The 26161-nt window shown below is 61.7% G+C and overlaps 1 protein-coding gene across 6 annotated transcripts in view; it reads left to right on the top strand.

Moving 5' to 3' along the window:
* The first annotated feature begins 1862 nt into the window (after positions 1 to 1862).
* Positions 1863 to 26161, top strand: part of GRM4 (glutamate metabotropic receptor 4) — a 36516-nt gene continuing 12217 nt past the window's right edge. Inside the window, exons 1-7 of one of the 6 annotated variants that reach the window (XM_065039112.1) lie at positions 1863 to 2085; positions 6824 to 7031; positions 8367 to 9123; positions 15595 to 15811; positions 23551 to 23686; positions 25649 to 25803; positions 26012 to 26152. In XM_065039112.1, coding sequence (XP_064895184.1) covers positions 8605 to 9123; positions 15595 to 15811; positions 23551 to 23686; positions 25649 to 25803; positions 26012 to 26152 — 1168 coding nt within the window. In that variant the 5' untranslated portion in view covers positions 1863 to 2085; positions 6824 to 7031; positions 8367 to 8604. Of the gene's footprint in view, positions 2086 to 3787; positions 4227 to 6823; positions 7032 to 7080; positions 7488 to 8366; positions 9124 to 13764; positions 13992 to 15594; positions 15812 to 23550; positions 23687 to 25648; positions 25804 to 26011; positions 26153 to 26161 lie in introns of those variants that run through there. The other 5 variants (XM_065039115.1, XM_065039111.1, XM_065039113.1 and 2 more) reach the window with 5 other exon arrangements.

Raw genomic sequence — 26161 nt, 5'->3', positions numbered from 1 at the left:
TGACACTCGGGGACGAGAGGAGAGACGCTGCCAGCTGCAGCCGCGGCGCCAAGAGCATCCCCCAAATCCCCGAGACTCAGGTGGGGGTGTTGAGTGATGATTATTTTCCATCAGCACCAGGGGAGCACTGAGCACCAAACATGCCCAGGCAAGCAGGCTGCCAGAGCAATCCAGGTGACATTTCAGCCCAAACTTCTGCATTATTTAGCTGAGACACCTTCTCCCAGTGACTGCTCGGGAGCTGGGCAGAGCACAGCAGGCTGGGCTGGTGTCCCGTGCACAGCCCTGCACCAGTGCTGCTGGCGCCCAGGCTGCCAGCGGGATGCCCTCGGTTGTCCCGGGACACCGAGCACATGTGTCAGCAATCCCCCGGGAGCTGGGGGCCTGACCTCAGGGTGCCTCTGAGAGCAGCTTTTGGCGAAGGGATTTGTCCCCAGCTTATGAGAAGCAGAACCACTCCAGCTCTCGCTGTGAACAAAATCACAACGACAGCCTGGCCTCTCGGCAGGAGCCGGTGCTCTGGGCGAGATCCCGCGAGCATCCGACTCCATGGGAATATCACCACTTATTTTAATGGCAGGAGGATGGCTGGCCAGCTTCTCAGGTGAGCGCATCTCATTGGAGAGCACGTTGCTCTTCGAAGGCCTGGCCAGGGTGTCGAGATGGGCTGTCCCCAGTGCTGCTGGAAAACCAGCTCATGGCCAGCCTCCTGAACAGGATCCGGGCTGCAGCCGCCAGCGCCGAGCCCTCCGCAGTGGGACCCTTCGTGCTCAGGACCTGACCGACCCCGCACCAGTGCTGGGAGTTTGCTATTTGGAGCAAGCAACGCTAACCGACCTGTAGGGAAGATGAGGCTGGAAATGCGTGTTGGAAGGGCTGTGCTTTGCTTTTCGGTGCATAGAGGGGCAGGTGGAGCTGCAGAGAGCCCTCCCTGCAGCCAGACACCCCCTCGTGTGCAGGCACCAGGGTCCCCACATGTGCCGGGTGCTCTTGCAGCCCCCTATGCCGCAGGTGTACTCCGTAATCACTCTGGTGACCGATTATCTTGCAGTCATTACCATGATGGATCGGAGCAGTTAATGTGTCAATGGCCATTACTAGGGGGCTGTGTTTTCTCTGGATTAATGAATTGACACACCGCAATGGTCTCCTTGGAGCCGCCAGGGCCAGGACGGGTGGTTTGATAGCGGAAGGAAGCGACGCGCGAGCCGTGCTCCATGGGCATGTCTGCGGAGCAGGGTGTTGGTATTGTTTTATGGGAGGTTGAAGAGAAGGGCGATGGTTTGGGGTGACAAACCCGCCTGTGGAGCTGCTCCCACCATGGGGAGGGGACGTCTGGGGCCGGCTGTCGGTGCGTGTCAGCAGCTGGGTGTGGGGGACCCTTCCCGAGCCCCCGCCATGCGCTGTGCTCCCTGAAGGGTCTTGCAGGGCTTGGCCACAGCTGGTGTGGTTGCACCCATGGGAGCTGTCATGGGTCCTCGTTTCTGCAAATGCTGAAATCCGAGGATGTGACTTGCGGGCGCCCGTCAGTCCTGCTGCCGAGTTCATGGCCGCGATGATGGCAGGACAGAAGGACAAAAACGAGCAAAACACGTTGGGATGTGAGACCCGGAGGGGAGAGGTGCTGGGGGCAGCAGGGCTTGAGGGGCCTGGTCCAGCCGCCTGCGGCCGGGGCTCCCGCAGCCCGTGCTGCCCGCGGGGGTGCGGGGCTGAGCCGGGGGGCAGGCGGGGCGGGTGCGGGGTCCCCCCGCTGCCGTGCGCTGGTGCTTTAAGAGGCTGGCAGAGCCGGCGGCGGGCTTCCCAGCGCCTCTTCATGCAAAACTTCCCCGGCTCCGGCCCTCCTCCTCCTCCTCTTCCTCCTCCTTCTCCTCCTCCTCCTCGTCGCGGCTGCGGTGCGCGGAGGGAGCGCGGCGGGTCCCGCCCGGCTGCGGCTCGCTCGGCTGCCGGGGCCGGGGCGGGGGGGCCGGGGCTGCCCCCGCACATGTCGCAGGGCCCCCCCGGCTGCCGGGGCCGGGTCGCAGCACCGGGCAGCGGCCGCGGGCGGAGACGGGGCCGGAGGCGCAGCCAACTTCGCGCTGCCCGCGGGTAAGTGCGGGGCGGCGCGGGGGGGGCGCGGAGCATCCCCGGGACGCCCGGTCCCCCCAGACTTTCTCGGAGGGGCTGGGGTGCCCCCTCCTTCCCCTCCCTGCAGCTCGGCTGCCCCCCTCCCCCCCCGCAACGCTCCAGCAATTTTTCCGCTTTTCTTTCTTTCTCTTTTTTTTTTTTTTTTTTGGTGGGGGGGCTGCGACAGCGGGGGCTGCAGCACGGACACCTCCCGGCACCAGCCCATGCCCCCCGGCTGCCCCCACCCTCCCGCGGCAGCTCCCCCCGCTCCCACTCTTCGCATGATTCGTTGTGTTGGGGCTGCCGAGCGCTGCCCCTCCTGCCCCAGCCCCCGAGCCGCCACCTCGTCCCCAGCGGTGCCCATGGCCGGGCAGGGGCAGGGCTGCTCGTTGCCCTCGCCTCGCCGCAGCGGCGGCACCCGCAGAACCCGCCGCAGGGCAGGGCAGGGCAGGGCAGGGCAGGGAGGGAGAGCCGGTGCCGTGCCCGGGGCGCGGGGGAAGAGGCTGGAGGGGTTTTGTGGGATAAGACCGTTCCCCGAGGCCGCGGAGGTGTCCCCGGCTCTGGGTGCAGACACACGCTCCGGGTTTGTTTTCTCTCCGGAGCGTTCTCCCGCTCCTTGGCGCGTTTTGGAGAGCGGATCCGCCTGGAGCCGCTGGGGAACTTGGCAGCCGTGGGAAAAAAGCGGAGAACTCTCCCAGCGCCTGGCTGGCTGCAGCCCTGCCGCCCTCCTCCTCCTCCTCCTCCTCCTCCGGCTGGGATGGGTTTGCCGTGCTCTGCCAGCCAGGTTATTTTCCCGTGGGCTGCCTCGGGTTTGGGGGGCTGGCCGCTGCCTTCAGCGGCGGCTGCGACGGAGAGGCTGCGGAGTGAGTCATTGCCATCGCCACTGCTGGTGACCTGTGGCTCGCAGCCTGACAGAGGGATGGCACGAAGCAGGACTGGGGTGACCGGAGGAGCTCGCCGGCACAGCTGCTCGCCCAAGGCAGGGTCTGGGAGGGAGGGAACGGAGCTGATCTGTTGAATGCAGTGAGGAGCTCAGGAAAATGCTAAGAGAAGCGCCAAAAGGAAAAAAAAACTCATTTCCTTTGCTCTCTGTAAGCAGGGATTTATCTGCAGGGGACGCGGGGGGACGTGCTGGGCAAAGCTCCATCCGGGGGGAGAGCCGGGGTGAGACCCTCCTCCCGTGAGCTGCCGCCTCCACGCTGAGAGCCGCGGTCCGATGGGATGTGCAGAAATCTGGCTGCTTTCGGCCAGCGTGGCCGAGCCGGGGGATGCAGTGCCGGGGCTGGGGGCGTCTCGGAGAGGGGGATGGAACCTGCGGGCAACAGCGCGCTCCAGCTGCCCCGGGCTGGGGGCACGGGCCTGTTTGTGGGAAGGCAGCAGGCGCTGGGCTGGTGGTGCTGAGCTGTGCCCCGGGGTGCCAGGGGAGCTTCGAGGGATTTTACAGCGGGAGCTGAAGCTCGGGTGCAGCTGGGGGCCAGCGTCACCCTGCGGAGGAGCTTGCTGGCTCCCCAAAAAAGGGTGTCACGTGCTTCAACTTTGGCATCAGGCAGGAGGAGGATGGATTTGTCAGCTCAGCCACCCCCTTCCAGCTCTTCCCAGAAAGGCAACGGCTTGAAGATGTGGCAGCTCCTGATTACAACATAGGTGAACCCGCTCCCGCCGCCCTCCCCAGCTTCGTGCCTGCTGCAGGCACCGTCTGTTCCTCTCGGGCTTCGGGTCTAGTGCGGGGTTTTCCTCTGTGGGGTGGTTGGGTTCCCCATGCCCCTGTGCCGTGGATGGCACAAAGCCCGGCTCAGGATGGGGGTCTCTGCCCCTGCCAAGGCCTTCCAGGCTGGGAACAGGCAGGGGCTCGTGCTGCCGGACTGCGGTCTGGGAGCGTTGGCATGATGGGGAGCAGGAGCGCCAGGCAGTGCTGCGGGCACGGCTGGGGACCGGCATCCATGCCGTGCTCTCGCTCCGAGCCAGCGCCGTCCCACTTTGCAGAAGGCGATCAAAAATTAATTGCGGGATTTGCTGCACGTGGCAGGAGCGGGATGAGCGCTGGCTCCTTCCCTCCTCCGGCCTCTCCCGCCGGAGTGCTGTGCCTCGGCTGCCGGCAGAGACCCCGCGCTGCCGCCCGCAAGGTGAGCTGCTGCCGCCCCCGCTGCTCCGCGCTGGATCCAGCTCGCCATCCCCTCCCTGCACCGTCCCATCCTTCCAAGTGAGGGATTAGCCCTGGCCTGCTTGGCAGTGCGGAGCGAGGGGAAAGGAGAGAGCTTGCCTGCAGTTAAGGATGTGTATGTATATAAAACATGATAAATGTTCCTCGGGTCTGATCTGCACCTTTTTCTTTGGGCTTCAGCATCCTTTGGGTGATGCTCCAGGAGGGTGCTGGTACCTGGCTCTTCCCCTCTTGGGCTCTGAGCTGAGTGCTGGCAGGACCTGAGTGCAGAGAGGTCGAGTCAGTACCCTGGCAATGGCCGTGGGCTTATGCAAGGTGGTGATATCGGTTTGTGCGCCAATCAGGGGTTGCTGGGTGGGGGGCTGCATCTGGGAGCGCAGCGGGTGCGTTTTGATGGTAAAATCTGGGGTCGTTTCTCACTGCTGCCTGCTGAGCCGTGGCCTTGCTTTTCCTCCGAGCGAACGCTGGGGTACTTGACCTGAATACTTAAGGTTTTGCCTGTCCAGAGAGAGCTTAACCTGGCATCCCCTCTCTTGTGTCTAAATTCTTCTGTACTTCATGGAGCTTTTGCAATTACGGAAAACCGGAAGCCGAAGCAAAGTTCCCCGTAATTGCTTGCAAGTGAGGAACGGTGAGCATGCACTAATTGGGATATTGTGCTGCATGCTGGCTGGTCCCGCTGCCGAAGGAATAGCAGGTGGGGAGAGAAATGGCCTTGATGTTCAAAAAGATGCTGGCGAGCTCGCAGCAGAGGCAGCACAGCCCTCCAGGGCTGAGGCCGGGGTGGGGAGGTCTCCTGGGTGCTGGGCGCTCGGCTCCTAGGCAGCCGGGATGGGGTCGTGCAGGCGAGCGCTGGGCGCAGCCCCTTGGCCGGGCATTCCTGCATCTCCTGGACCGGCTCAGCCTTCACCTGGTTTAACAAGCAGCTGGGTGGGCTCAGCGCAAAGCCAGTGAGTGTCTTGGCTCCGAACGGGAGCCCAGCCGCCCTGCCCAGCCGGAGGAGCCCGCTCCCGCTGCGGGCAGAGCTCTGCGGCACATGGGTGGGTGTCTGCTTGGAGCTGGCTGGGCTGCTTGGGCTGTCCTGCGATAAACCCTGGCTGCGATCTGAGTAACTCACCTCTCGGCTCTACTCGTGGCCGGTGGTGATAAAGCCGCGGTGATTAGTGCTTGGCCGGCGCTTGGGTTGATGGCACATGAGACGCGAACTCGCCTGCCTGCAGCGGCACGGGCTCCACGGAGCTAATGGCAGTGAAATGACTCGGTTCTGACGGGGAGTCCTGCAGGGAGCAGAGCGAGGGAGAGGAACAGGCTGTTTCTTCCTTTTATTATTTCCCTTCCTGAAGGAGCATTTCATTGCTGCAAAATCCCTGTATCGAGGGGCAGATGTGGGGGGCTCCAGGAAAAAGCCCCCATGTGCTGTGCAGCTGCGGTGGGCCAGGTCTCCTCTGGCCCCAGGGCGAGGGCTCTCGGGACCGCTCGGTATCATTTGGGGGTCCTTCTGGGCTGTTTGTTCCTGGGGCTGCAGCAGCACCAGCCTGGGGAAAGGATATTTTGCAAACAAAATCCAGGCGATGCTTACAGGGGGGCTCCAGCTGCCCCTTATGGGGATGCGGCCACCCTGGGGAGCGACCGCGAGCGCTCGCCTTGGCTCCGAGCCCTGGGGCACAGACCCCGCGCAGGACAGGCTGCGTGTCCCAGCGCCCGCGGCTCCCCTGGGCTGTGCGGGGTGCGGAGAGCTCGGGCCGTCTCGCTGCAGCCCGGCTGGCGCGGAGCTTGCGGGATGCGGGAAGGAGCTGTGGGAAGGAGCTGCAGAGGCGAAGCCGGGGATGCTTGGTCCCTGCCTCGGGGGACATGGTGTCGCCTCCAGGACACTGTCCTTCCTCCAGGCACTGGAGATGGTTTTGCAGCTGGAACTCTGTGTGACACGGGAATTTTTAACCAGCGTTTGATTTCTCCTGCACAGCTGAGCTCCTGTGCTGGCTCATCCAGGAGCCTTTGGGGATGGTGAGGATGGTGATGGCTTGTGGTTCAGTGTCATGGCAGCACTACAGGGGGTCAGGATGGCACTGTACAGGACCAACCCCTTGTCCCGGGCTGCTGTGGACCCCTGGGCAGGGGCACAGCCCGGGGCTGAGCGCTGCCCCGTGGAGCTGTGCCGATGGGCAGACGGTTCCATCCCCTCACAGCACGTAGCACATGGATAGGGCTGTTCCCCGCTCCATGAGCACCTGCTGCAGGCAGGCGTCTCCTTCCAGATGTGCAGCTTCCTCCAGATGTGCATCTCCCTCCAGATGTGCAGGACCGGCCTCATGGGGAAGGGCCTCTCCAGGGGGTGCAGGAGCATTCTGTGGTGCAGCAGCTGGTCCCACACAGTGCGGGAAGGGGGTGCTCCTCTCCTGCCCTCTCCCCAAAGTGCTCAGGCCATTTGCAGCACAGACTCATTGGGTAACTCATGCTGCATCTCCCCTAATGATTCAGTGAGGGATTCAAACCAGCTCCCTGCTCCCCTCCCCATTATTTGTGCTTTCTTCTTGCCTACTGTGATATTTTTACCTTCAGTTCGTTCAGATTATATGATCAAAGGAGGCACAAAGGGGAGAGAACAGAGAGGAAAACGCTTAAAAGAAGAAAGGGAGAGGCTGTGGGCTCTGGGAGCACTGCCGGCTCTGTGGGAGCTGCCATGGGCTCGGTGGATTTCCCTGGGAGCAGGTCTACGTGGTGACCCACCGCACCTTCTCCGATGGGCAGAAATGTCACGACTCCACGGGTAGGATGTGCGAAATGACCTGATTTCGGGTGGCGCGGGGCTGGGGGGGGCTGTGGTGTTTGAGCATCCCTGGGTCTCCCCATCGTCTGCCTCCTCGCCCCGGGCAGAGCCGGAGCCCGTCCTGGCTGCGGCAGGAGCTGCTTTCTCCGCTCCGCTCCGGCTGCTGATGCGTGGGATGGTTCTGGCGCAGGAGACAGGATGTGGGGAGGGCTGATCCCCGTCCTTGATCCGTGCGGAGGGTCAGTCCTTGTCCTCCATCCCGGTTGAGCGGGGCGGCGCTCCGGGGGCTCTCCCGGGCTGGGGGTGTCATGCCGCAGCTCCCCAGCTCCTGCCTTCTGAAGCAAAGAGCTCGGCACTGGGTGATTCCGGTTGCTTAAAAGCCCCGGCTGTCAGAAACGCTTTGGAAATGGGCCTTCAAGTGGCTCCGCCGGGCAGGGACGTGCATAATTTATGGGGGTGAGTTGAGGCGAGGGCGCTCCTGGCCGGGCTGGGCTGGCTGCGGGGCCGGGAACCTGCTGGCGGTGTAACGGGGCTCGGCACAGCTGGCGGCGGCAGCACCCCCGGGGCCAGTGCAGGATCCGGCCCGGCAGGTGCAGGCTTGCACGCTGGGCTCTGCACTCGAGCTGAGATTAATTTAAGCTGTTTCTCCGGTCCCGCTGTTGCAGCCCGTCCTGCTTGGGGAATGCATTTGTCTGCTCGACTCTCCTCTGCTTTTCGGTGCCTTGCATTAATCATGCGCTGCCCTCGCAGCATCCATCACCGGCTGCCTGGAGACAGCAGGGGTGGGCTGCAGGAGCGCCTGCCCAGAGGGGAAACTGAGGCAGGGCGCCGTGCTGTTTGGTAGGGGCAGTTCTGGGGCACAGGGAGGGGGACGAGGGCTGTCCTGGAGCCAGGGCAGTGGCAGCGTCCTGTGCCCACACAGGGCTCTGTGCTGAAAGCAAAGGAGAGCGGGTGAGGGCATGGGGGGTTGCGGGAGGACAGTGAGAGCCGGGACCCCCTGGGCTCCCCTGGCTGTGACAGGGTGTGGGGCTGGGACAGAGGGACCAGAGCAGCCACCAGCCTGGTCCTGCTGCTCGGGGCAGTGATGGAGCCGGGACCCTGCACCAGCCCGTCCGCGCGGCTGTGGTTTGGGCTGAGCCAAAGCTGCTGACGTGAATCAAAAATCAAGTGACTCCCAAACCTTTTATTTATTTTTTTATTTTGTTTTTCATTAACCCCCAGTGCTGGCTTCTGCCGAGCTCCCAGATGAAAGCCCAAAATTGCTGATGTCCTCTTCATGGTCCTGCTTAATTCTCTCTCTCTCTCTCTCTCCCTCCCTGCTGTCCCCCCACCCAGGGCTCTGGAGCAAGGACTCGCAGCTTCCCCCTTGCTCACGTCTCCGCCGCTGCCCCTGCCCGGTGTAGCCATGCAGGCCCCCGTGCAGTCCCGCAGCCCCTCTGCCTGCTGCTCCGCGGGGGCCGGTGTCACTGCCGGGAGCCACTGAGGGGCCGCGGAGCCATGCCGCCCGCCCGCCGTGCCCGCTGACCGCCGCCACGATTCGTGCCGCCAGCTCTGCCCCAGCACGGCTTTGGTGATGAGCGCGGGGTCCTTTTGCATGGAGCGTCTCTCCTTCTGCCTCCTCCTGAGCGCCTGCGGCTGGGGCTGGGCGCCCGCGGGTGCCGCCAAGCCCAAGGGCCAGGGCTACCCGCACATGAACTCCATCCGCATCGACGGGGACATCACGCTCGGGGGGCTCTTCCCCGTGCACGGCCGGGGGGCGGAGGGCAAAGCCTGCGGGGAGCTGAAGAAGGAGAAGGGCATCCATCGCCTGGAGGCCATGCTCTTTGCCCTGGACCGCATCAACAACGACCCCGACCTGCTCCCCAACATCACCCTGGGCGCCCGCATCCTGGACACGTGCTCGCGGGACACGCACGCCCTGGAGCAGTCGCTGACCTTCGTGCAAGCCCTGATCGAGAAGGACAGCACCGAGGTGCGCTGTGTCAACGGCGGCCCCCCCATCATCACCAAACCTGAGCGGGTGGTCGGCGTCATCGGCGCCTCGGGCAGCTCCGTCTCCATCATGGTGGCCAACATCCTGCGGCTCTTCAAGGTAGGGCCCGGCAACGGTAAAAATAACCGCTTGGCGAAATCACTGCGGGTGTTTGGTCTTTTTGCCGTGTTTCTCCGCGTGTGCCGCTTCCTCCATGGCTGGGGTTTGGCAGGAGCCTCTGTCTTTAGAACCCTTCTCCTGCCTCCCCTGAGTCCCTGGGGATCCCACCTCCTCCCCACCGTGACGGCACCTGGAGGAGTTTTCTCTCGTCTCCCCTGCGTGGTGGCGAGGGGGCCGCTGCTGCTGGCGTCAGCGCCAGCGGGGAGGAAGTCGCCGTGCAGGGTGGATTGGGGGTGCACTGAGGATGCTGCGGGGGGGGGTGACTCGGGCTGGGTGGGACCGTGGGGCTCAGCCCCCTGCCCCCTGCGGTGCCGCTCCGGGGTCACAGCAGGTTGCTCGGCGCTTGGTCCCGCTGAGTCTGTGAAACCTCCAAGGCTGGGGAGGGTCCAGCCACCCTGGGACCCCCCGCGGGTTCCCGGGGTGCAGCGCTTGCCCGCTCCCCAGCTGCTCTTTGCTCCAGCCCAGGGGATATCAGCCAGGCTGGGGACGCTTGTCCTGTGTCACCAGCCTGGGTGTGCAGGGGGACGAGGGCGCTCTCCCTCCTGTTCCCCATGCCAGCTGCAGGAAAGCCGAGGAGTTTATAATGACTTTGTCCCTTGCTGTGCGTTTATTTATCCTCAGCGATGTCCCTGGGCTGGAGAGGGCTTGAACAAGAGCCCCCCCAGCAAACAGCAGGAGAAACGCGAGTCCCGCAGAGGCAGCTGCACGGGGAGCCCGGTACCGGGTGTGTGGAGTGGGGTCCCTGCTCTGCCCCCAGCACCCAAACCTCTTGGTCCTGCGGGGTTGGTGCCGTTCGCTGCCTTCTCCTCTCCCCCTCCTCTTCCGCGGCCGGTGTGCCGCGAGCGCCGGGCGCCTCCTGGGGGGCTGGGAGCTGGTAGCAAAGGCAGAAAAAACAGATTGCTGGTGGAGTTTGATTTTTCTGGGTCCTTTTTTTAAAAAAATGTGTTAATGTTCCAGGCAACGAGTGAGAGGGCTATTCAATAATTAAAATAATATAAATTAGAGTGAGCGGGAGGAACTTAAAAGCTATTTGCCGAGACAAAAAAGATTGAATGCTTGCTTGAGAGAGGAGGAGGGAGGCAGGAGAGCGACGGTCAGAAGAGCGGGGAGCACCTCCATCCTTTCTGGGTTATTATTGGGTTTTTCTCCCCCTTCTCCTCCAATTTTGATCCCTGGGTGAAGCAGCCATGACCTGTGCAGGATGTCACGGAGCCCAGCTGCATCCGCATGCCAGCCCTGCAGCGGGCACCGGTGCTGCCGTGGGCTCGGGGGGGGCTCGTCCAGAGCCCCGGGTGTCCCCAGCAGCTTCCAAATCCAGAGCTGATCTCAGCCCAGTGTGACACTGAGGGTGTGCGGATTGGCGGACGGGCGGGTGGAGGATGGGGAGCTCAGAGCCCCTGCAGAGGAGGCTGCAGGACAAGCTCAGCCCGTCTAGAGAGCTGTGGGTCCCGTGTGGGGGTGTCCGTGCAGGGGGTGCAGTCCCCAGCTGTCCCAGCACAGGGATGTGGTTCCCGTGGGATGTCGGGTCTCACGTTCCTGCAGCGACGGGGGCTCGGGGAGGGCTCCCCCCACCTCCGCTGTGACCTGAGAGCTGCTGCTGCTCTTTGTTATTCAAATAGCGGGTTTATGACAGGGACATGCTTAAAATGAGAATAAGGCAACTTCCATTTCGCGCCGCTGCTGACCTTTAAGCACGGGTGACTCTGCTCCGAGGTTCAGCAAAGCGTTTGCCCCGGGGTGCTGGCGGTTCCTTTGCCTGTCCCCTTGGGGGTGTCACTCGTGGAGCTCTGGCTCCCATCGCAGCATTGTGACATGAGGTGACGCTGCTCCTGTGTCCCCAGCACCCGTGCAGGAGCCCTCGGTGCTCCCCGGCCGGCGATGCTGGTGTGGAGTGGTGGGTGCTGCAGGAGGGGACCCGTTCCCGAGGCTGGGGAGCCCCGGGGGTGTCCCCACCGCGGTCCCTTGCCCCATCCCACGCTCCTGTCCCACACATCCCGCCCCACTCCCGCCGCAGCGAGCCCTGCCCCTCCCTGCCAGGGGGTTTGTCGCTCCCACGCTACATAAATAAATAACATGTCCTTCGTTAGATGCCACTGCCTAATTAAAGCTGTACATCAGTGGAACAACGTGCAGATGCGGCATCCTCTGTCCAAGCCGGTTTCATCACTCCTTCCAGCTCTGCCTGCGGAAAAACCTTCCCCCAAATCCCTGCTCGCGGCTCCTTGCGATGGCATCTCTGGCGTCACCGCGAGTGTTCTGGCACGCTCCAGCTCCTTCCCGCCGGCTTCCCAGCCCAGCTCTGCCCAATTTCTCCTCAACCACCACAGCAATGACGGTGTCAAAGGAACCAGCTTCATCCCTGGTGAATGGGATCCCCGAAAAGCTGCATCAGGGTCTGAGGTGCTTTTCTCAACCCCATCCAGAAGGAGCTGGGACATGATAAAGCTTGAGTGCTCAGCCGGGGTGAGGAGCATCCCTGGTGCGCGGCTGGACCCGACACGCGCCAGACTCTTTGAGGTGCTTGTTTGCTTTGAGGTAGCGAGTGCAGCAGCTCTTTTTAGCACAGGGCTGTTGTACAGCATGAGTAGTTCCCCTAAGGGAGGACGATGCCCATGGCGTGTGCCGCAGGAGCCGCCGGTGCTCCAGGAATGTGAGGCTTTGCTGCCTGCGGCCAGGTTGCTGGAGCTGGATCAGGCGCCCAGTGCTGACCGCCCCCCCAGGCTCGTGTCTGCTCCCTGCACCCCTGGGCAGCATCGCTCCGTCCTGGGACATAACCTGAGGCTTCGGGGGCAGCGGGATGGGTGGTAACGGGAGGGATCCTGCTGCGGGAGGGATGCTGCATTCACACCGTGTGTCCCTGCTTAGCGGGTAAATAACCTTCACAATGGTGGAAGGTGGAAATCGGCCGGGGGACGCTCTGATTAATCACTCACTCCTGCCACTTCATTTCCTTCTTCTCCATTGAGTTTATTAAACCAAATTGCAGCCGCCTGGCTCTCGGCTGGGATGGGAGCTGTTTCCTGGGGTTTTCCGCTGGAGCTGCCTGCCCAGCACGGGAAGCCGGGTCCATGGGCAATTAAGGAAAAGTTTTCTTCCCCATGGCTGGTTTTCCATCTGCCCCCCATGCCGGGATGAGCCGGTGCTTGTTGCTCTCCCAGCAGATGCTGAAGGCTGGATCCTGTCCTGGGCCTGGTCCTGAGCCACGGGGAAGGGGCAGCGGGACGGAGCTGCAGCTCTCGCTGCTCTGACCGTCCCTGCTTGTTCCTCCAGCCCCTGTGGTTCCTTACGCTGTCCCTAATTAAAAGCTGCCGTCCAAATGGCTTGATGATGGAAATTCTAATTAAATCAATTCCATCTTGTCGGTGAACCAGAGGTTTGCATAGATATGCATGAAATTAATAATTATGGTTAGGGAATTAGCTGCTCCCAGCCGGGTTTCTGGCGCGGGGGGCTGGTGCTGGAGCCCCTTCTCGTGGGGATGCTCCCGCCCGTGTGCGTGGCTCCGGCTCCACAGCCGCCTGGTTGTTTGGGCTCCTTCCCCCCCCGGCTGATGCTCGATCGATGGTTTCAATCGGAGCGTTGCAGCCCCCAGGCCTCGGCACTGCTTCTGGGTGATGCTGACTCTGGTTTTTCATTCAATAGAGGGAGGAAGGAGATTTAAACCCTTGCCCTGGGGTTACTCCCCGCTCTCCGTGGCACAATGGAGCCCTGGGGTGCAGGAGGGATTTTCCCCATCCTTGGGCTGGAGATGAGCCGGGGGAGGCACCACCGCTGCCCGGAGGTGCAGCCAAGATACCTTTCCAGCTTCCCCTCCCCGCCACATCCTCCTTCTTTCTAAGAACCTTGAATTCCCTGCCTGCATTTTGCTTTTATGGATTTAAAAGGACTTTTGTCTTTTATCTGAGAAAATAGCTGGTGCCGGGAGTTGGGCTATTGTCGAGCAGGAGATCAAAAAGCAGAGGGAGAAAAAGGCAGAAGTTGTCTATGAAATGGTCATTTGGGAACTGGTATTTTATTTCCACTTCCATCCAATGCAGAAGAACAAGAGAGAAAAGCTCTTCCCATTTGTTTATTAAATACAACTTCCAGTTTGTAGCCTGTAGATCAACAGGTATTTTCCGGGCTTTGTTTTCCAGCAGGAGTTGGAGCAGGATGGGCAGCCCAAGGGGCGTCACTGGGACATCCCCATCGCCCGTGCGATCTGTTTGAATTAAACCACTTTGCGGACAGCAGATCCTCGGGAAAGGACCCTCTGGACAGGCGGGGTTGTGTCCCTGCCCCAAACCCCCTTTGACGTGTCGGTGCTGCTGTCCCTGCCCACCCGCCCTCCTGGCACAGGCACTTTGCACCCCTCGCCCCATCCCAGCCCCGTCTCCACCCCTTGCCCCATTTCCACCCCTCGCCCCATCCCAGCCCCATCTCCACCCCAGCCCCATCTCCACCCCTCGCCCCATTTCCACCCCTCACCCCATCCCAGCCCCATCTCCATCCCAACCCCATCTCCAGGCCCATCTCCATCCCAGCCCCGTCTCCATCCCAACCCCATCTCCAGGCCCATCTCCATCCCAGCCCCATCTCCATCCCAGCCCCTCTCCACCCCTCGCCCCATCCCATCCCCGTCCCCGCTGGGGGGCGAGGGCGGCCGGCGCGGAGCAGCCCCCCCGCCTCCCCGGGATGAGTGATTGCCAGACGGGCGCCTCGCCTGCTGAGCAGAATTTTAATCGCGTCTCCTGCATCGGCTCGGAGTCACGGATACCAACGAGCAGATCACAGCCCTCGGAACGGAGCACAAAGCAGATTGTCACACAGTAATCCTATTTGTGCCTCGATAAAGATTCCTTCCTCTCCCTCTCCCGCTCCTTTGCCATCTCTCCCTTTTTTCATCCTCTGTTTTGCAGGCAGGTACAAGGGTGGCTGCTCCTTTCCAGGGGCCTTTTAGCATTCAGGTGGAGTCATGGTTTATAACACCGGTATCGCGTTTAATAGAGAGAGAGAGAGGAGTGGAAGAGGGGAAAACAATGAAGAAACAAAGGACAAACTGGGAGGAGGATGGAGGGGCCTGGAGGGTCTCTGGGGGACTCTGGTGCATGTGTCCACATCCTTGGGGTGACAATACCCAGCCCCGCTCTCCACAAGGTGTCTTGATCTTATAACGCGAACTAGGATTCCCACAGACCCCAGACCTGCTCCCCATTCCCACCAACCCCCCAGGTCTTTCAGCTGTTGGGAACTGGCTGATTGCTTAACGGGGAGTGGTGATGGGTGAGACCAGAGGCACCTGGAGCTGATTTGGGCAGCTGGCATGACCCAGGTGCTGCTGAGCCCAGGGGGTTGCTGGGATCTGCTCTGCCCCTGGGGCTCCAGCAGCACCCCTGGGATCCACTGCACCCCAGGATCCACTGTGCTTCTGGGGCTCCAGCAGCACCCCTGGGATCCCTGTGCCCCTGGCATCCACTGCACCCCTGGGGCTCCAGCAGCACCCCTGGGATCCCTGTGCCCCTGGCATCCACTGCACCCCTGGGGCTCCAGCAGCGCCCCTGGGATTTACTGCACCCCGGGATCTGCTGCGCTCCTGGGGCTCCAGCAGCGCCTGTGCTCCTGCAAGCTGTGACCACGGGATTGTTCCTGGGCTGGATGGGGTGAGCGGGAGAGGGGAATGTCCTCCAAGAGCTGGGGATTGCTGTCCCCAAGGCACAGGGCAACTGCGCTGTCCTGGCAGTGACACAGCAGCTGCGGGGACACCGAGGGGACAGCGGGTGGCCGGTCCCTTCTCTGGCTGTGCCTGCGTCTCTGCAGTGCTGTCCTGCAGCTCCAGCGGTTCTGCTGCTGAGCTGAAACCCTTTCCCAGGCTGTGCAGCCGCTGCAACGTGCCAGGCTGTGCCGGGAGAGGGTCCTGTTGGGCTGCGGGACATGGGGCGATGGGCGGGGCTGTCCGGGTGTTTGGTGTGTCCTTAGGAGGGAGCTTCATGCTGGTGGGGAGAACCTGGGCTTGGTAATTGAATAAGCCTTTTCCATCTTCAAGATAGACGAATACCCATGCTGTGTTTTGGAGATGTAAAGTGCTGTATAAGTGTTAAGCATCGCGTGATCCTCCGGTGCTAAATCATTCTAATGTACTGAGCGAGGTGCCACAGCTCTGGCACATTTAAAGAGCTTATTCATTGCTGGGGTGGACAGAACCCAGTGAGGTGGGGTCAGGTCTGTCCTCCCTGGGGCAGGAGGCCAAAGGGAGACCCCAGAGTGCTGCAGGGGCATGAGTGAGGTTTGCCCTTTGTCCTCTCCACCGACCCGCGGTCTGTCTCGCTCTCCACCGCCCTCTCCTCCAGAGCCGGGCTTTGGGAGCACAGGCAAGGTAAGGACGTCATGGTGGGGTGGAGATCACTCTCTCCTGACTCTTTGTCTTCATCTCAGATCCCCCAGATCAGCTATGCCTCCACCGCCCCGGACCTGAGCGACAACAGCCGCTACGACTTCTTCTCCCGCGTCGTCCCATCTGACACCTACCAGGCCCAAGCCATGGTGGACATCGTCAAAGCCCTCAAGTGGAACTACGTCTCCACCTTGGCCTCCGAGGGCAGCTATGGCGAAAGCGGCGTGGAGGCCTTCATCCAGAAATCCAGGGAGGATGGTGAGCCGGTTTCCCTGGACTTTGGGGGGACGCAACTGGTTGGGCTTGTCCTGAGCTGGGATGTGGCCGCGGTGCGTGAGCAGGGATGGATGACGCGGTCTGGGGGACAGTCCCGGCGGTGCGGGTTTGGGGCTGCTCTGCTGGCTGCAGGGTGGTTGTGGTGTCCAGCAGGGTCCAGGCTCTCAGCAGGGGCTGGGACCGGCAGCCCCAGCCGGCTCTGCAGGGACGGCAGCTGCAGCGCTGCCGGCTCCTTTCAGAAAGTGCCGCGGTCCCATTCCCCGCTCCCCATGACACTCAGGTCTGCCGGGTCGGTTGGTGCTGAGCTGCTCCGACCCCCTCTCTCCATGGGGCTGGGCATGTTCCAGCAGGAAAGACTTTTACAAATGCTCCCAGGTTTTAACAGGAAATAAAGTTGGCACCAACATGCGCTTCACCCAATTTTAGTGGAATTATCCCCGAGGGCAGGTGCTTTAACTTGTCTATAGGCTTTGGACAGGCAGAAAGTCCGTGCTCAGCAAAACTCTTTGGGAGGATTTGTTAGGAGGCAGAAAGCGTTTTGCTGACGGGAGCGCGGGGACGCTCGGGGGGATCAGCAGCCTCAGGAGCGCTGGAGCAGCTCGTGGCACTCGCTGGCGGCCGAGCGGCCGTCCCAGGACCCGCTGGGATGGGAAGGCCCCCGGGGGCTGCTGTTGTGGGGCTTTTGCCCTGAGACCCCGTGCCCCAGGGTCCCTCCTCGCTCCGGCGTCGCTTCCCCTCCGCAGCATCGCGTGCGTGGGCGAGACGGGTGTTTTATGGAGCAGCAAAAGCCCCACAGTGTGCCGGCTGCTGCCTCGCACTGGCTTGACTGTATCGGAATGGCACATTAAGTTCTGGCAAAATCCGTGGGACACCAGCCTATCTGGAGCTTGTCAAACTGTGTTATCGCCTTATAAATGGATAAAGGGAATAAAAACTTCCAGGTGACGAGCTCCCAATCAAAGGCCTATAAATAGGAACAGCGTTAATTCTGTCTCGCGCGCGTGTCCTGGCACTGGGAACCGGCTGTGCTTTTAATATGCTAGAAACCCATCTGGGGATTCAACCTGGAGTCTGCTCTTCAGGATTTTCACTTGAAAAGCAAAACATTTTCCCAGGTCTGTGGTTTTGCAAGGAGAGCGTGGGAATGCTCTGGAGCCGGCGGGTGCGATGCTCGTGGTCCGTCGGGTGATGAGGATGCGAGTGCGATGCTCGTGGTCCGCTGGGTGATGGGAATGCGGGTGTGATGCTCGTGGTCCGTCGGGTGATGGGAATGCGGGTGTGATGCTCGTGGTCCGTCGGGTGATGGGGATGCGGGTGCGATGCTCGTGGTCCGTCGGGTGATGGGGATGCGAGTGCGATGCTCGTGGTCCGTCAGGTGATGGGGATGCGGGTGCGATGCTCGTGGTCCGTCGGGTGATGGGGATGCGAGTGCGATGCTCGTGGTCCGTCAGGTGATGGGGATGCGGGTGCAATGCTCGTGGTCCGTCGGGTGATGGGGATGCGGGTGCGATGCTCGTGGTCCGTCGGGTGATGGGGATGCGGGTGTGATGCTCGTGGTCCGTCGGGTGATGGGAATGCGGGTGCGATGCTCGTGGTCCGTCGGGTGATGGGGATGCGAGTGCGATGCTCGTGGTCCGTCAGGTGATGGGGATGCGGGTGCAATGCTCGTGGTCCGTCGGGTGATGGGGATGCGGGTGCGATGCTCGTGGTCCATCGGGTGATGGGGATGCGAGTGCGATGCTCGTGGTCCGCTGAGCGACGGGGATGCGGGTGCGATGCTCGTGGTCCGCTGAGCGACGGGGATGCGGGTGCGATGCTCGTGGTCCGCTGAGCGACGGGGATGCGGGTGCGATGCTCGTGGTCCAGCAGGCGATGGGGATGCGGGTGCGATGCTCTGTGGCCCCCTCCATGGGTGCTGCTCCCGGGGTCTGTTCCGGGCTGGATGGGGCCGGGCGCAATTCAAACCCATGTTCCTCCACCAGTAAGCACCAGTAAGGAGCACGACCAGTAAGCAACATGAGCACTTTTTCTTTGAGATACCTGTGGTTACCGTGAGTTCCTATAACCAGATGGTTAATGATATGACGGAGTAATTGCAGAGTAAACGAGTGTACATGGAGTCGAAATGCATGTGTATTAATCCAGGGCTGAGGCAGTCCTGTAATTTGTGTATCCACATAACCCAACGATTATGTGCATTAGTGATAATTTAGTTATCAAAAAGCATAATTCCACTGTAATTGCGGTGTAGCAGCGGTGTAAGTGCAGCCTGTGCGTTATCAGCGTAATGCGGCTGCCCGCTCGTGCTGCAGGAGCACGGCGACTGCTGGGAGCCCCAGCTCCAGCGCAGGCTTGGGAAGCGGCTCCCGGGGGGGCTCTGAGCTGCTCCCCAAAGCGTCTCCTCTGGGAGGACGTGCGGGGGGTCGGCCTGGCTCCTTTGCCCATGGAGGCTGCTCTGCAGCCGTGAAAGCAGTATGATTGAACCAAAAACGTGCTTTTTTCTTTTTTTCCTTAATTGTTTTCATTGGAAAATCCCCCGGTCTTGTCCCCGGTGGCAGCAGCTGCAAGGCTGGGGGCAGAGCCGGGCTGTTCCTGCTTCGCCTCTGTCTGCCCCACAAACAGGGACGCTCTGCTGGCACCAAAAGGCTTTAAACCAGCGCGGAACCGCATGGAACGGGTGAAGGATCTGTCCCCTTTTATAGCCCATTTGTAGACGCCTGGCTCTGATGAGCGCTCCTCCGGCAGCGCAAAGACTCCTGCGATCTATTGCTGCTCCAGGGTGCCCGCAGCCTGTCCCAGCGACGTAAAGGGCTCCCCAGGATCCGCCCTGCAGAGTTTACCCGTGCTGGGGTGTTTGTGCTGGGGAGGGGGCCCACGGACCCTGGATCGGGGTGAGCGTCTCCCCGTGCTCCTCCGAGCAGCCCCGCTTCATTTCCCATGCCGAGCCTGGGTCTTCAGAGTCGGTTTTATTTCCATCGGGCAATAATGCTCGTTGCTGCAGTTAGCAGTCGGCACTCAAGCTGTTTGCTTTCTGATACATTATCAACTTGACCTTCAGTTTCAGTTTTTAGCGTTGAAGCCCTGTCCCTCGCAGTGGGAAGCGCTTCTGCTCCAGGCACAACCCGGCCCCTGGGCTGGTGCGGGAGAAGAGACTGGCGCTGAGGGGCTGTGCTGGCAGCCGGGTCCGGCCGGGCTGCGGGACGGACTGACCCGGGTGGCCCGTGATCTCTTACATCTTGCGGTTTCTCTGACATTCATGCTGCTGGTCCCTGGCGATTGCTGGTGCCGGCACCAGTGGCCAGGCAGCCCTCACCCGGGAGAGCGGAGGGTTTTGGGCGCTACCGTTGCAAAGATGTTACATCTGTGAAGGGTGAATTTTCTTTGGCAGTCTCTAAGTGTTTTAAGTGCTCCCCGAAGCATCCTGCCCAGGTGGGGGTGTCAGCTGTATTCACACCTTGGCACCAGCATCGGGGTGTCCCCAGTGTCCCCATCTCCTTTTGTGCAGCGTCTCCCGTGACCCTTGTCCGTGGCATCGTGTCAGTGGACAGACAGACAGACAGACCCATCCACCATCCTTGGGCTCAGCATGCGCTGACATCTCCCCTCTCGCTGAGCTGTTGGAGATGAAGGATTGGATTTATGTTGATGTAATTTAGCTGGTGAGCGTGGCATGTTGTGCCACGCGTCGTAATGCGCAGTGCTCGGTTTGTGAAGAGGGTAATATTTCCAGCCAAACGCAAGACTCCTTAGTCATGTGTCTGGATCAATTTTACACTGCCATCTCCCCCCGCTATTGTTTTATCCTTCGCTGAGTTTTCTATATTTTTAGTTAAGAGGCTGATATATATTTGCGAGGCGGTTGTTCATCCCCATGTGACACTCATGGCTGAATCTTTCTGGTTTTAGCCGGGTTCATTACTTTTGGTTGATGCATCAGGATGTCACCCCAAAGAGCCGCTCCCAGGCCTTAAGGCATAAGCGAGCACTGGACACGACTTACAGCACGTTGTGTACGTGATCCTGGGTGTCTGCTGGCGCTGAGGGTCGCCCCGTCCTGCGCCCTGCGGACACGGTCCCCGCGGGACAGCCGGGACGGTGGGGGTCGGTGCTGTAGGTACCAGCCCCGGTACCTCCCGGCGCTGTCTGCGGGAGTTTCACCCCAGCCAGCGCGCAGGTTCAAGGCAGCGAGCGCAGCCCCGCGCAGCGCGGCGGGAGCCACAGGGCAGACCCTGGCCGTGGACTCACTGTGGGGTCGTCACTTGAGGCAGAAACTTGAATTTTCTGCCCCCTGGCATCCCCCCCAAGGCCCCATATTTGAGATTAAGACTTGCTTTTTTTCCCCATTGCAAATTCGTTAATTACTGATTTAGCCTGGCATGGCAGGCAGTTGAAAAGCAGGCGCAAATTGCTCAGATTCATAACGTCTGATGAGATTTCAAAACACCGAAGAGCAGCATTTGAGCCGGTTCCAGGGACAAGGGAGCCAGTTCCAGGGATGAGACAGGCGGCAAGTGCCAGGAGCCTCCGGTGACGGGGCCGCGTGTCGCAGAGCCCAGGGCGCACGCGGATGGAGCTGCCACCCGAAGTGGGACCGTGCTCAGAACCGAGGGCTCAGGGAGCTGCCGTGGCCCTGCCCTGTCCTGCTCTGTGCTCCCCGAGGGACGGGTGAGATGAGGTCCCCGCTGGGCAGTGACATGCAGGAGCCTGCGAGCTGAGATCTGGCCGCGCTGGGGGATGCGTTGTGGCCAGTTTTGGGTGACAAAGGCAGGTTGGTGTCCTCACGTAGTGCAGGAGCCTTTCCCAAACTGCAAACCACTCGTTGCTGCAGTGTTGAGGATGGATGGGTGGATGGAAGGACGGTGCAAACCCTCGTGTGGTGCAGAACATCCCGTGCTCTGCCACTAGACCAAGGTCCTGCCGTGGCACAGGAGCTCTGATGCTGCGAGCCCACAGAGCCACCTCCCTTCTAATGAGCCGCTTCCTGGAGGCTTTGAAGTGACATGAGTAGGGAATCCCGGGGCAGGGGAGCAGCCAGATGCTCACCATTTGACACTCTGGGTTTGGGGATCCCATTGGAATGGCCGGGAAGGGCAAGAGCGCGCGGGGAGCAGCGGGGCTGTGCAGGGCCAGGGCTGCCCGGGGAGCGCGTCGTAGCGGAGGGGACACGCACATCACAGCAGAGGGGACACGCGTGTCGTGGCGGAGGGGACACGCATGTTGTGGCAGAAGGGACGTGCATGTCACTATTCCCAGCATGACTGAGCCGGGTGCCCCTTCTCCAATGTGTCGGGTCTGTGCTCTACTGGTGCTTCTCAGCCGCCAGCCCCCGGGAGCCCCGCGGAGCGTTCCCTGATTGATGGTGTGTGTTAGCGACAGCAAAAGCTTATTATCTACCTGCAATCAAGAGGGCACTTCAGTGTCGCACTTCCCGGAGCAGCTGCGTTCCCACCGAGCCCGTAATGGTGGAGATTAAACCCTGACCTGTGTTTGACAACACACATTAACCCAGTGTAACAAGGAGAGTCCCGAGGCCCCGGCGAGCGTCTCCATCCCTGCTGTCCCCAACCGCTGGCCCCGCCGTGTCCCGCTCGTGTGCTCTGCGCTCTCCAGCCGCTGAGTTAATAAGGTCCTCGTTACATTTTAATTGCCCATATCCCTTTTTTTTTACGTTCCTCATTAGTTTGATTTAACGGAGCTGCTGAGTAACTCGGTCATTTCTGAATTGCCATTGATTTAGTCTTGTATTTATTTACGGGCTCATCTCCTCTGCTGCTCCCATCTCCCCATGCGTACCAGAAGCTGTGAGTGTCCCTGCCATGAGCTCACCCATGGCCACTTGCCACCCCTGTGGGTGCCGCGGGGTCCCGGAGGTGCTCAGAGCCGCTGCCTGGGCCGAGGGGAATCGAACACCTGCGGAGGAGCCGGCGCAAACGTGGCTGCCGGCCCGGGCAGCTCTCACTGCGGGGTTCGCTCTGGCCGTGCTGGAAAGGGGCCGGTGGGCAGCCCCATGTGCACGCCTGGAGCCCCCGCAGCCCCGCCTTGCACCCTCGTGAGCACACGCGTGTTCAGGGGCACGTGTCGCAGCGGCACACGTGTCACAGCGTGTGCCCTCCAGTGCTCACCCCAGCCAGGAGCAGGGCACGCGCGGCGCAGGGTCCTCACAGCTCTGGTCCTGGTGACACGCGGGTGGCGCCTGTGCCAGCCCCGAGCTGTCACTCGCGTGTGCGCATGCCCGCCCGACCGCACCGGGGCGGCTGGAAGGCTCTCGTGTTTGCAAACTGCTGGGTTTGTTGAATTTTCTCCTTTTATTGCCATGGAAACTGTAATTAAGCCGCACCGGCTCCGTAGCCGGGGCCGCGGTCTCTGGTGGCACAGCCGGTGCCGTGCTGGCCTGGCCGGGACTCGGCAGTGACCAGGGCTGAGCAGCCGGGGGGATGTGCCCGTCCCGCTGGCGCTGTCCGTCTTGCCTGGCTGATCTGTCTGTCCGGGAGTCTGTTTATCCAACTCCCTCCTCTCCATCCATCTGGCTCCCCATATGGGAAACAAACAGCAAATTGGCCCAATTTCTTACCATAGGAAAACAAACCCGAAAGCCCACCAAGCCCCTGTGTGTGGCTGGGCTGCGGGCCGCCGGACGGGCGATTCTCCCCCAGCCAGTGGGTGTTTGGCGGGGATGCTCCGTCCCCCCGCACCCTCCCGTGCTGCGTGCTCAGCACCCGTCAGATCCCCCGCTCCGTTCTTTGGCTGCAAGGAGTCAATCAAATTACCCCAATTTTTCTCCAGCCCTGTGGCAGGGAGCAAACCCTCCTGTCCCAGGGGCTTGTCCCCACCCTGTCCCAGGGGCCTGTCCCCTCCCTGTCCCCACCCTGTCCGGGCTCTTCTCCAGGGCTGTGAGCTGGAAAATCTATCCGTGCTGCCATGTGCTAATTACTCTGACCTTTGCTTAAGCTGGGATCTTTCAGTGGCAGGCGAGGTATCAGCCGTGTCATTTACTATGCAAATCGAGACCATCAATTACATCCAGAAGGTCTTGCGATGTTTAATTTTCTCTCCCATCCCTCTCTTTATTGGCATCTGCAGGAGCGTGGGAGCAGGAGGGCCCGGCTGCTGGGAGCCGGCGGCTGGGAGCCCGGCAGCCGTGTGCGGGTCTCTGCCAATTGCCAGCTTCCCCGTGCCTCTTTTCATTTTAATTAGCTGCTTCTGCACTCGCCCCGTGGAAAACGGGGCTGAGAGCTCGCCCGGTGCCGCAGGGGTGGGAATGAGCCCTTCGCAGTGCCCGGCTGCTGTCCCGGGGCTGCAACCAGCGTCTCCTCATCCCAGGGGCTGGTTTTGCTGGTATTTGACTGTCGTGCACTGGTTTTGATGGTATTTGACCATTGCACGCTGGTTTTGCTGATATTCGCCCATTGCGTGAGCAGAGCCCTTCGCAAAACCCATCCTGGGCTGGCGAGGGGTGGTGCTGGGAGCTGCCTGGAGACCCCTCCCCAAGCTGTCGGGGTGGCCAGGGGCTCTGGTGGTATCACGGTGCTGAGCCCCTTGCTGGGGCTGGAGTGCAGGTGAGCTGGGGAGACCCCTGTTTGCCTGTTGTGGGGCTGAGGAGCCTCGGGATGGGGGCTGTCCCTGGGGAGGGGGGCTGTCCCCAGGGGTGGGGGCTGTCCCCGGGGAGGGGGGCTGTCCCCGGGGCTGTCGGGCTCTCAGTGCCGGGGCTCTCTCTGCCGCAGGGGGGGTGTGCGTGGCCCAGTCCGTCAAGATCCCGCGGGAGCCCAAGCCGGGAGAGTTTGACAAGATCATCCGCCGCCTCCTGGAGACCTCCCACGCGCGGGCCGTCATCATCTTCGCTAACGAGGACGATATCAGGTGCGAGGGGCCGGCCGGGCTGGGGGGATCCTCACCAAGCCTGGGGTGTGTGCTCCATGCGTGCTGCTGGCGTGTGGGACCTGGGATGCAACGGGAGGAGCTGGAGAGCAGGAGCCAGCCCTACCTGAGTGTGCACATGTGTGCAACATGGCAGAGGCGTGCGTGCAACAGATGTGCATGCAGAGCTGCCCGTGCAGTGCGGTGCCATGTGTCTGCAATGGGGAGGACGCATTGCAGTGCGGCAGGGACTGGTCTAACCCACCAGAGCCGACCTCAGTGGCCGCCTGGCACGTCGCTGCCACCAAACTGCAGCAACGCAGAGGTCAAAGGGGGAAAATCCGCTTTGCATCAGCTCTGGAGCCCCCGCTGGCACCGCCGGCTGCTCCCGCTGCTCCCGGCCGGGTCGGAGCTGCAGCAGGACCCGGGCGCTGGTTCTGCTCCGCTGTGCAGCCTCAGCCCCAGCGGGTCATCGGCCTTTTGGGGACCCCCCCCCGACCCCCCAGCGGGACGGGGCCGCAGCCACGCTCGGGGGGGATGAGCTGCTCTGCAGGCGAAGCGACGTCTTGCAGCTCCCGTTGTTTATGGAGCAGAATGATTCACATGGAACTACCCCTGATTTCCTAAGTATCTAATTTATTAATCAGCAAACATTATGTAAATGTGGGTAAACTGCGATTTTAAATCAGTTTACATCAGTTGTGCAAACGCTCCGAGTTTCTTTTTTCCTTCCTTAATAGAAATGTCTGCAAACCTGACATTTACGCGGGTGTGTGGCGAGAAACGGGGGATTTACCTCGCTGTGTAAATGGCAAGCCCCATTAACCGGGGTTTGTAAACATTTACCCATCCAAATAGGATTACATCCCCTGAACAGCGGTTTCCGCACGCCCACCTGGCACTGGGTAAGCCTGGGTTTAGGCTGAACCCGGGGGCTGCCCTGACCCGCTCCTCACACAGGTTTGTGCTGCAGAGCCCGGGGGTCCGCACCCTCTCCAAAGCGTGGGGGCTCTGCCGAGCTTGGAGCCCCCGGCACAGCCCCGGGCTGTTCGCTGGCCCGTGGCCCCCGGGCTGTTCGCAGGCCCACGGCTCCCCGGTTGTTCGCTGGCCCGTGGCCCCGGGCTCGCTGCCTCTTCCCTTCTCGTCTCCGCTCTCTGCTGTTTTGTTTTTTTCCCCTTATTACACATTTCAAACACCATCTGGACTTGAAATGATCAGCTCCCCACGGCAGGGGGTGAGTCACAAATCTGCCTCCTCGCTGCACGGGAGACGGGGAGACTGGGGGGCTCTGGGCCCCCTCCCGCAGGGCTGGGGACCCCCTCGAGCCCCGCGGGGCCAGGGAGCTGGGGCGGGTGGGGTGCGGGTTTGCTGCCGCTGCCTGCGGGGGTTCCCGGGCCATGCCCGTGCTGTGCCGCTGAGCGCCCGGCCATGCTGGGGATGCTCAGCGGGATGGATGGCATCTCCAGCTCCCCGCTGCTGCTCAGCTGTCCAAATGGCACCAGTTGAGCCCAGCAAAGCCCAGTTTAGCTCAAGCCTGGGTGCTGGCAGCACTGACTGGCTCTCTCCTGTAGCTTGTAATGCTCATCGGAGCTGAGAACACACATGCGCTCTACAATGCTGCTGCTTTCCCTGCCTGCTGCGGCATAACCTGATTTTTTTTTTCCTTAATGTTGGGTAATTAAGGGGGAAATTGAATTACCAGTCAGCAAATATGCAGATGAGGTGGGAGAAGTGGCCTGTGTGCCCGGGCTGGGGAGCACAGAGGGTGCGGGAGCCGAGCGGCTCGCTTTGCTCCACGTACCGAGGGTTTGCTCTGTGTATCCACATGCCCCGGGTTGTGCCCGGTGCTGAGCACCCGGAGCAGGAGCTGCAGGCAGCGCTGAGCCCGGCCTGTGCGCCCCCTGTCCGCGGGGACACGGAGCCGGTGCCCCAGCGAGCACCAGCGCCTGGTGCGTCTCTCGGCAGGAGGGTGCTGGAGGCGGCCAAGCGGGCGAACCAGACGGGACATTTCATCTGGATGGGCTCGGACAGCTGGGGCTCCAAAATCGCCCCGGTCCTGCACCTGGAGGAGGTGGCCGAGGGCTCCGTCACCATCCTGCCCAAGCGGGTCTCTGTCAGAGGTACGGGGCTGCGCGCGGGTGTTCCCCCAGCTCTCCTGGGCTCGGTCGTCCTCCCTGGGTGGGCTTTGCTCAGACACAATCCTGCCGTGCTCTCGTGCTTCCCCAGACCCCACCGATTGCCCACGGGACCCTCCTTCCCCCCTGCTGGGGGATTTCTGGGCTCTGCCATCCCAGGGATTCATCCCTCTGTGCCCTCTTCCCCGTGCAGGTTTCGACCGCTACTTCTCCAGCAGGACGCTGGACAACAACCGCCGGAACATCTGGTTTGCTGAGTTTTGGGAGGAAAACTTCCACTGCAAGCTGAGCCGGCATGCGCTGAAGAAGGGCAGCAGCATCAAGAAGTGCACCAGTAAGAGCT

The sequence above is a fragment of the Columba livia genome, chromosome 22 (assembly GCF_036013475.1).
Source record: "Columba livia isolate bColLiv1 breed racing homer chromosome 22, bColLiv1.pat.W.v2, whole genome shotgun sequence".
Taxonomy (NCBI): Eukaryota; Metazoa; Chordata; class Aves; order Columbiformes; family Columbidae; genus Columba; species Columba livia.
Note: the sequence above shows the minus strand (reverse complement) of the source record. Positions and strands in the feature narration are given on the sequence as shown.